The following is a 10,049-nucleotide window of genomic DNA, read 5'->3' on the forward strand; positions in this document are numbered from 1 at the left end:
GACCCTGCCCCATGCTCCAGGGGGCCCGTGTGGCCTCCCAGTCATATTCTGTTTTATACTTGGACAAGAGGGGTGGCAGGGGCAGAAGATACAGGAACCAACCTTCCATTTTCCTCCCACAACTGCTGAAAGCCAGCTTCTCCCCTCCCTCCTGCCAGCATTCAGCAGCTGCAGAAAGAAAATGTTTATTATGCGATTCAAAAAAAGTCAAAATGCATTTCATTAAGGCCCACGACCAGTTACCAAATCAAGTGGCCCTTGCTCTTCTAAAGGTTGAGCACCCCTACCTTGGGCTTTAAATTTGCTCCACATCAGTGACCTGGTGGATCACAATCTGTGGTGTTTTTCCACCGACAATGTATTTTCTTGTGCAGTAAAAGGGAAAAGCTGAGAATGAAACTTTTCCCACACTCACATGTGTATGGCTTCTGTCTACATTCCTCAAACTCAACCTCACTATCATGATCCAAGTCATTGACTTCCTCAGTCACCGATTCCTGATTCTTATGTGTTCTTTGATGCCTGTACAGATGAGAGCTGCTAGTGTAGCTTTTACCACAATCGCACTTGTAACGCTTCCCCGTTTCATTGTCCTCAGCCTCGTGGTTTTCTGCGATAGGAAAAATCTGTGCATGGTGAGCCTTTTGATGTCTATAGAGATGAGAACTGCAAGTATAACGCTTCCCGCAGAAACACAAATGGGGTTTCACCCTTTGCTCTAAGTCCTCTGGGTCTTCTTTCACTGGACGTTCTTCTGGAACAACCTTCTCTTCCGAGTGCGTTTTTCTATGTCTATAAAGGTGTGAGCTACAGCTGTACGCTTTCCCGCACTCACATATAAAGCGCCTTGTGGTTTGGCTGTCGGAATCCACATGGGTTCTCTGATGCCTATATAGATGAGAGGAGCATGTGTAGCTCTTGCCGCAAGCACAGACATAGGGCTTTATTTTTTCCTCTTGGTCCTCTACAACACGATATTTGACAACGCGCTTTGTAGTCACCAGCGGAGCTTGCTCGCTACAACTGTTCTGGTGTCTTCTCAGGTTCGAGTTGCGGGTGTACTGTTTTCCACACTGGCAGGTATAACATCGTTCTACGGGTTTCTTTTCACGGATTACATTATTGTAGTGTCCACTAGGCTGGATTTGTGAGCCATGGGTCTTCCGATGATGTCTATTTAGATGTGAGGTACAGGTGTAGCTTTTCCCACAGAAACAAGTATATGGCTTTACCCATTTCTCTTCTGCCAACGTGGCCACATTTGGATTCTCATCGTTATCTTTCACCATCCATTTTTGGTCTTCGGGGTCCACTTTGAATGGTGGACCAAAAGAATGTTCCTCAGGTTCTTGGTTTGTACTGATGTCACATTCCTCCTGCTCTTCTTTAATTTTGTTATATTTTTCTAGGCTGAGACCTTGTACAAGAGGATCATCTGCCAAGCCACTGACTTCTCCGTTTATTCTATTAGGATCAGGTTTCTCTTCTTCTGGCTCTCGCTTTACGCCACACTCTTCTGTCATGTTTGATTTTGTTTTGCATACAACTGTATTCTGTTCTATCCATTCTTCAGTGGGAGCAGTTGGGTCTGGTGAAGAATTATCGGTTCTTTGCTTCTTTTGTGTTATAGGAACTCCTTTAGATGTCCTGGATGAGGCTCTTTTCCTAGGTGGGCCCATGATCTTCTCCCAAGCAAAACCATGAAAGTGGCTCCTAAAATATTTGATTTGCCACGATTAAATAGCTTACTCCTGATTGCTCAGCCCAACACTGTTGACAGAGACACACAAAAAAATATAAAGTTCTAAAGGTGCTTATTATATACACACACACACACACACACACACACACACTAATTATATATATATATATATATATAAAAAACACACAACAAGAAGAAACACACACGTACAAAAAAAATCAATACAGCTACTTAGTGTGATTGACATTGGGCTAATAAGCTAATATTCCCCTATACCCCATTTTGTAATACATCTGGCTCTTTTCATTACAAAAAGGAATAGGCAATAACCCTTTACAGACACACAGGCCATACTTTTACCCTTAAAAATCTCGATAGGCGACGTTTAAAAAATTCTATAGGTTGCATTTTTTGAGTTACAGAGTAGGTCTAGGGTTAGAATTATTGCTCTCGCTCTAACGATCGCGGCAATACCTCACTTGTGTGATTTGAACACCCTTTTCATATGCAGGCGCTACTCGCGTGGTTTTCTTATTTATTTTTATTTATTTTATTACTTTTTAAACTGAAAAAAAAATAAAAAAATGTGATCACTTTTATTCCTATTATAAGGAATGTAAACATCCCTTGTAATAGAAAAAAGCATGACAGGTCCTCTTAAATATGAGATCTGGGGTCAAAAAGACCTCAGATCTTATATTTAGACTAAAATGCAAGAAAAAAAAAAAAAAAAAATTGAAACTGTCATTTTTTCAAATGACAAAAAAAAAAAAATGTTTCTTTAAGACGCTGGGCGGGACTGACGTTTTGACGTCAATTCCGCCCAGCAGAGCTATGGGGACGGGTGAAGGACATTTTTCCCCTCACTCGCATCCCCAGTCACTTGCCGAACAGTCCCGATCGCCTCCGCCGCTACCGACGGCAACGGTAAGCGGCGGAGGGCGCGGGAGAGCGGCGGGAGCCCCTCTCCCGCCACCGATAACAGCGATCTCGCGGCGAGTCCGCTGCGAAGACCGCCGTTATCGTGTACAGGACCCCTAGCACTAAAGATGGATAACTCGTTTGTGGCAGCAGCTGCTGCCGTTACCGAGATATCCATCTTTAAAATGCCGACGTATAGTGGTTAAGATAAGCAGTAATTGCTTGTTCTAGGACAGTGGTCTCCAAACTACGACCCTTTGCATACCCCTATCTGGCTGACTTGTACTATTCCTCTCACTGACACCAATGGTGGTGAACCAATACAGTATCTCACAAAAGTTAGTACTCCCCTCACATTTTGTTATATCTTTTCATGTAACAACACTGAAGAAATGACACATTGCTACAATGTAAAGTAGTGAGTGTACAGCTTGTATAATCGTGTAAATGTGCTGTCCCCTCAAAATAACACACAGCCATTAAAGTCTAAACCATTGGCAACAAAAGTGAGTACACCCCTAAGTGAAAATGTCCAAATTGGGCCCCAACTGTCAATATTTTGTGCCTCTCTAACATCCACCAGCTCTGTGATGTCACCATGGAGGATTGGAAGAGGACTCCAGTGGCAACCTTTGAAGCTCTGGTGAACTCCATGCCCAAGAGGGTTAAGGCAAATGCTGGCAAATAATGGTGGCCACACAAAATAGACAGTTTGGGCCCAATTTGGACATTTTCACTTAGGGGTGTACTCACTTTTGTTGCCAACGGTTTAGACATTGATGGCTGAGTGTTGAGTTATTTTGAAGGGACAGCAAATTTACATTGTTATACAAGCTGTACACTCACAACTTTACATTGTAGCAAAGTGTCATTTATTCAGTGTTGTCGCATGAAAAGATATAATAAAATAATTACCAAAATGTTAGGGGTGTACTTTTGTGAGATACTATGGGCCAGATTCAGATACAATGGCGTATCTTTTGGCCGGTGTAGCGCATCCCATTTGCACTACGCCGACGTAACATAGTGAGGCAAGTACTGTATTCACAAAGCACTTGCTCCGTAAGTTACGTCGGCGTAGCGCAAATGGGCCAGCGTAACCCCACCTAATTCAAAGTAGGGATGTAGTGGGCGGGCTACATTTAAATTAACCGTGACCCCATGTAAATGAGGGCTGTTCGTACGGCGCATTCGCGCGCATGCTCAGAATCACGTCGCAAATACTCCCTACGTAACAACGTCGGCTCAATGCTTTCGACTTGAATGTAACCTACGTACACGCCCCTAGCAGCCAGCGTAAATATGCACATAAGATACGACGGCATAGGAGACTTAAGTCGGTCATATCTTGGCCAAATTTAAGTGTATCTGGTTTCCAGAATACGCTTAAATATACGACGGCGCTCATTCGGACTTACGACGGCGTATCTACTGATACGCCGTCGCAAGTCTCTCTGAATCTGGCCCTATATTTCCCCTAATACCAAAGATGTGACATTGTTTACTCCCACTGGCCATGGTCTGCCCCCCCTAAAAAGTCTGAAGCACGGTAAAATGGCCCTTTGTTTAAAAAAAGTTTGGAGGCCCCTGATGATATGATATTGCATGCAAGTTTAAACAATTTCAAAAGAGAAATTAAGAAAAAAAATATTTGAAGGAGAAAGCAATAATTTACCAAATTAAAAAAACAAAACTCAAGGGAGGTTCTTGAATGGTAACCTAAGATTGCTGACTAGTAGTAAAATACCTTAATCCCCGCTCCCGGGTTGTTAACCCTTCATTCTATGCGTTTAGTAGCTTGCAGAAACGCATTATAGTCTATTTAACATGTTTCCTAAAGGTACACGTTCACATCGGTTCATTTTTGAAAAGGGTCAGGGACTTTTTACCCTGCAGCAGATTGCATTTTGCATGTAAAAAAGACTTCAATGGAGCTGCACCAAAAACACAAGTGTTGCGTTTTCCAGGCCCACACCACCTTTAAAACACACTGTGTATAGCTGGTTGCTAAGGAGCAGGCCTGGGAAGCCGGCTGCTGCGTCCTTAACAACCTACGAGTCATCAGTTGTCAGTGGGGTTTCCCTGTCAACAGCTGAATGTAGAAAAAAAAAAAAAAAAACACACACACACACACACAACATTGGGGGGGGGGGGGGGGACAGACGGACATGCCCTCCCAACCCATACCAGGCCCTGGAATGGATTTGGAGGGGAACCCCATGCCAACATTTTTTTTTCTAAATGGCATAGAGTTCCCCCCCAAATCCAGACCAGACCCTTATCCTAGCATGCAGCCCAGCAGGTCAGGAAAGGGAGGGGACGAGCAACCCCCCCCAAACCATACCAAGCCACATGCCCTCAACACATGTCCCCATGTTGATGGCACGTGGCCTGGTATGGTTCAGGAGGGGGGAGGCTGCAGATACAATCCTCTATGCCCAATAATGTTCTGTGTTGAGTTGTGTGCCCCATGTAACATGCTGCATAATGTGCCCTGCTGTGTGCCCCATGTAATGTGCCCTGCACTCACATAGTGTGCCCTCTTGACAAATATTATGACAATTTTGCTAATATTAAAGATTACTGCCATATATGCATACAGTACCTTGAGCATTCCAGAAGACCAAAAACTTGAGCGCTCTTGTAGGCAAATCTTGACTTCCGCTTTCAACTCCCTGTTGGTAACCGGAGCCACCCTTCACCTGAAAAACAAAGGGAGCAGTGAGCGTATTTTCTGTGCTTTACTCTTTATTAGGCAGACCACCCCATCAATTTAATGGGTCATTATTTAAGTACAAGAGGCAGGAGAGTAAGGGTCAGAATCAGCAACTTGGTCACCATTTGTTGGGCACGACAGAATTTGTGTACTTCCAATCCTAGTCTATGGGAGGTCCATGCTGATGCAACTAAAAAATACGCATTGGTTTAAATAACCTAAAGCATAAAGTAAACCCTAAACCCTCAAATTTACCAGCAAGTAGGACCTTTCAATAGAAAAGAATTCCAAATTCTCTTCAGCCAAAATAACTAATTTAGCGGTCAGCATTTATTTTATTTTATTTGCACTCTTTACAGCACATGCCCAGCACCGTGCCCAGTTCTGGCATCCTACAAATGCTGGGAATGGAGTCGGGTGTGAGGGTAATTTATCCCCAGTGAACATGTACATCGACAATGCCAGCCCAGTTGGTAAAGAAAAAAAATGAAGAGGATATGGCAGCAGCAGGAACAGAGTGGATGCCGGGATCCAAGACCTCACATTGCTGGAGCAGAATGCAGCCAGAGACAAGTGTGGCCTAACGTGCAAGCATGCCCTCACTGCAAAAGCTGGCTGCCCTCGCTACCATTTAATTCTGTTTTAGTCTTAGTGGGGCACAAAGGGAACCATAATGTGTCCAAGTTGCCCCCATCCTTAGCAGCTATGGCTTTTTAATCAGGACACTCATGGACCACTTAGAGGTCCATGTACCTCAGGTTAAAAATCCCCGTTTTAGACCATACCCCATCTAGTTGTGTTGGCCCATAAGCCCTTCCCCATTGAAGCCATACATTCTACTAACGATAGCCAGTTAGTCTGAAAGAGCTGAAATGTATGACTCTATAATATAAGGCTGTATCTGTACTATAAACCAAGGGTTTTACATGTGCGGTTGGCCACAGGGACATAAGGAAACGATTTGCACGATTACACCCATGACTTATAACAGTGGTCTGCGAACTGTGGCCCTTGGACCCGATTCGGCACTTTGCTTGCTTTTATCTGGCCCTTGAGGCATTATTAGACTTTTTGTCCCCTATATGATAGAAAAATAAAGTGGAGTAAAAAAATATATATATTTTTTTCCATTTTTATATCTTAATGCATAAAAAGCCCTCTGTGTCCAGTAGCCCCCCTCGTAAACCCTTTACAACCACTTTAACCTACAGGTAAGCCTAGATTAAGGCTTACCTGTAGGTGCTTTAAATATCTCCCAGACCTCCACTGTCTAAAAGATATTTGCAAATCGCAGATTTGTTCTGCGCATGCGCCAGAGTTAAAAAGGGCACGCTGTGCTCTTTCTAACTTGAGTCATGCCGTGAATGGAGGCTCTACTATTTAGGCATCTTAACCACTTAAGACCCGGACCATTATGCAGGTTAAGGACCTTGCCAATTTTTGCGATTCGGCACTGCGTTGTTTTAACTGACAATTGCGCGGTCGTGCGACGTGACTCCCAAACAAAAATTACGTCCTTTTTTTCCCACAAATAGAGTTTTCTTTTGGTGGTATTTGATCACCTCTGCAGTTTTAATTTTTTGCGCCATAAACAAAAATAGAGCGACAATTTCGAAAGAAATCCCCCAAAAATATATAAAACATTTTTTTTCCCTCAGTTTAGGCCGATACGTATTATTCTACCTATTTTTGGTAAAAAAATAAAAAAAAATAAACGCAATAAGCGTTTATCGATTGGTTTGTGCAAAATGTATAGTGTTTACAAAATAGGGGATAGTTTTATTGCATTTGTATTAATTTTTTTTTTTTACTACTAATGGCGGCGATCAGCGGTTTTTTTTCGTAACTGCGACATTATGGCGGACACATCGGACAATTTTGACACATTTTTGGAACCATTGTCATTTTCACAGCAAAAAGTGCTATAAAAATGCACTGATTACTGTGAAAATGACAATTGCAGTTTGGGAGTTAACCACTAGGGGGCACTGTAGGGGTTGAGTGTGACCTCATATGTGTTTCTAACTGTAGGGGGCGGGGCTGGACGTGTGACGTCAGTGATCGTCTTTCCCTATATCACACTGCCACAATGAAGAACGGGGAAGGTGTGTTTACACTCACCTCTCCCCGTTCTTCAGCTCCGGTGACCGATCGTGGGATACCGGCAGCGATCGGGTCATGCGGTCACGGAGCTTCGGACCGGGTTGCGCTCCCGACCCCACGGCCCAGCCGTGCCATTCTGCTGACGTATATCGGCGTGAAGGGGTCCATAAGTGGTTAATACGTGTTTACACACCTTTATATAAAATGTATACGTCTTTATACATGTTTATGCTGCTTTACCTGTTTACACACCTTTATGTGCCTTTAGGCATCTTTATAAGGGTTTATGCCTTTTTATTTATTTATGCACCTTTATGTGCGTTTGTACACATTTAAGAAGCCTCTTATGCGTTTATACGCCTTTACACACACACACACACACACACACACACACACACACACACATACATACATACATACATACATACATACATACATACATACATACATACATACATACATCTTTATACAGGTTTGTGTGTCTTTATACACGTTTATGAAGCTTTTTATGTGTTTAGCTGGTTGCCAACCATCATATGACGGCTAGGGGGCGCGCGCTCTCGCCGCATCACTGGGAACCCGATGTGCACGCCCGGCGACCGCGGTGTCCTCTGGGCACCCTCGATTGCCCAGTTATGTAGCAGGACCTTGGATCTGTGTATAAACACACAAATCCACCTCCTGTCAGAGGAGAGGAGATCGCGAAGAAAAAAAAAATCCTCTCCATCTTCTGATGCTGGGTCAAAATAAATTCAGTTTTCACTCACAGCATTCATGATGATCCATTACAAAAAAAAAAAAAAAAAAAAAAATGTAATATGCCTATCCTTCCCTTAACCAGGTACTCAATTATATTGCCCCCCCCCCCACAAGGGAGAAGGGGAGGCTGTCCGTTTCAACAGTTTGCCCAACGCTTTACAACATGAGGGCAAACAGTACAATTAAAATACAATTCAATACGGGGGGAATCAGAAGGCCCTGCTCGTTAGAGCTTACAATCTAGAAGTTTATGTGTCTGTATTGCACCTTTAGGCTACGTTTCCACTAGTGCGGCTTGCCATGCAACTTGGGACTGCAAAGTCGTATGACAAGTCGTACTTCATGATTTCCAATGAGTAGCGTTCATATCTGTGCAACTTCAAGGTAGTCCCTCCCTGCACTAATTTGATGCGACTTGAGGTCCATACACCTCAAGATTACACAGACATTGCTTCAAGTCACATCAAAATGTTTGTGGTAAAATTGCGCAACTTTCAGGTCGCAATAGCGAGAACCTAGGCTTATACGTGTTTATGTGTGTTTTTACAGGTTTATTACTTTTTTCTGTGTTTATACATATTTATGATACTTTATGTGTTTATACAGGTTTATAAAGCTTTTTAATGTGTTTATATACATACATTGTATATATATATATATATATACACATACATATATATATATATATATATATATATATATATATATATATATTTTTTTTTTATGCGTTTTTATACATGTTTATCACCTTTATATGTCTCTATACGTGTTTTTGTTCTTTTATGTGCATACACATGGAATATCTGCAGCCAGGTCCTACTTTTTTGTGCAGGACTAAATGCAACGCACGTTTTGGCATGTAGACGCAGCTGTGTGTACGGGCTCATTGATTACTATAGTGTTGCATTCAGATAAGTGCCCGTATGTAAATGCAACGTTCTGTCTGCCTGTGTGAATAAGCCCTCTTTGGGAGAAAGAGGGACTCTAGTGGTGACAGTGAGCCTGCACACTATATATATATATATATATATATATATATATATATATATATATATATATATATATATATATATATATATATACACACACACACACATATATATATATATATATATATATATACACACACATATATATATATATATATATATATGGCAATCCTCAGGAAATTGCACACATGCTGAGTTGCTGACATGCATCAGATCGCTGCTATAAAACCCTCCCAGCAGGGGGCACTGTGCCAGCATACAAAGCACGTACTGCCCCCACTCTCTACCTACTTACCCCTCCTGAGGCCGCCTACAGGACAATGTAGGAATGACAGCAGACGTACACGCCTCTCGTCCTAGGCTCAGGCGGCTCTCTCCGCACTGCGGTCACCTAGGAGCGGATCACCGAGCAGGCTGGATGGCTCACTTCTAGCAGCCCAGCAGGCAGGGTCTGTGCTGGCCTGCTTCTATTGTGTGATGGAGGGAATCACTGCAAACTACAAATCCCACAATCCTCCACTCCTTCCCATGTGAGCTGCCAAGGAAGCCATTCCTAGATCAGCTCGTGATTCCGCGCCCTGCAACGCCCTATGAACTGCAACTACCACAATGCAATAGGGTGAGGTCGGGGCTGATGGCAGTGCATTGTGGGAGTTGGAGTTTCTATGCGGTTCAGGGTCAGCTCAGATTGTGTAACGGAAGTGACGTTCATTCGCCGCCATCTTGCTACACCCCTCACTCCATAGTAAGGATACATTGAGAAGGGAAGAAGAGGACATCTTGTTACACCCACCGGAGTTTTGCATTTTACACTTATATGGGTGTTGTGCAGCCTGCGGGGGAGGTGCTGAGAGTGACA

The 10,049-nt window shown here is 43.0% G+C and overlaps 1 protein-coding gene across 2 annotated transcripts in view; it reads right to left on the reverse strand.

The window, feature by feature from the left end:
- The window catches only part of LOC120913467 (zinc finger protein 135-like), a 60,674-nt gene extending 50,890 nt beyond the window's left edge, over positions 1–9,784 (reverse strand). Inside the window, exons 1-3 of one of the 2 annotated variants that reach the window (XM_040323416.1) lie at positions 9,486–9,784; positions 5,229–5,325; positions 185–1,770 (exon numbers count right to left, since the gene is read on the reverse strand). In XM_040323416.1, coding sequence (XP_040179350.1) covers positions 312–1,679 — 1,368 coding nt within the window. In that variant the 5' untranslated portion in view covers positions 1,680–1,770; positions 5,229–5,325; positions 9,486–9,784 and the 3' untranslated portion in view covers positions 185–311. Of the gene's footprint in view, positions 1–184; positions 1,771–5,228; positions 5,326–9,485 lie in introns of those variants that run through there. The other variant, XM_040323417.1, reaches the window with a different exon arrangement.
- Positions 9,785–10,049: the final 265 nt, after the last annotated feature.

This window comes from Rana temporaria, chromosome 9 (genome assembly GCF_905171775.1).
Source record: "Rana temporaria chromosome 9, aRanTem1.1, whole genome shotgun sequence".
Classification (NCBI taxonomy): domain Eukaryota; kingdom Metazoa; phylum Chordata; class Amphibia; order Anura; family Ranidae; genus Rana; species Rana temporaria.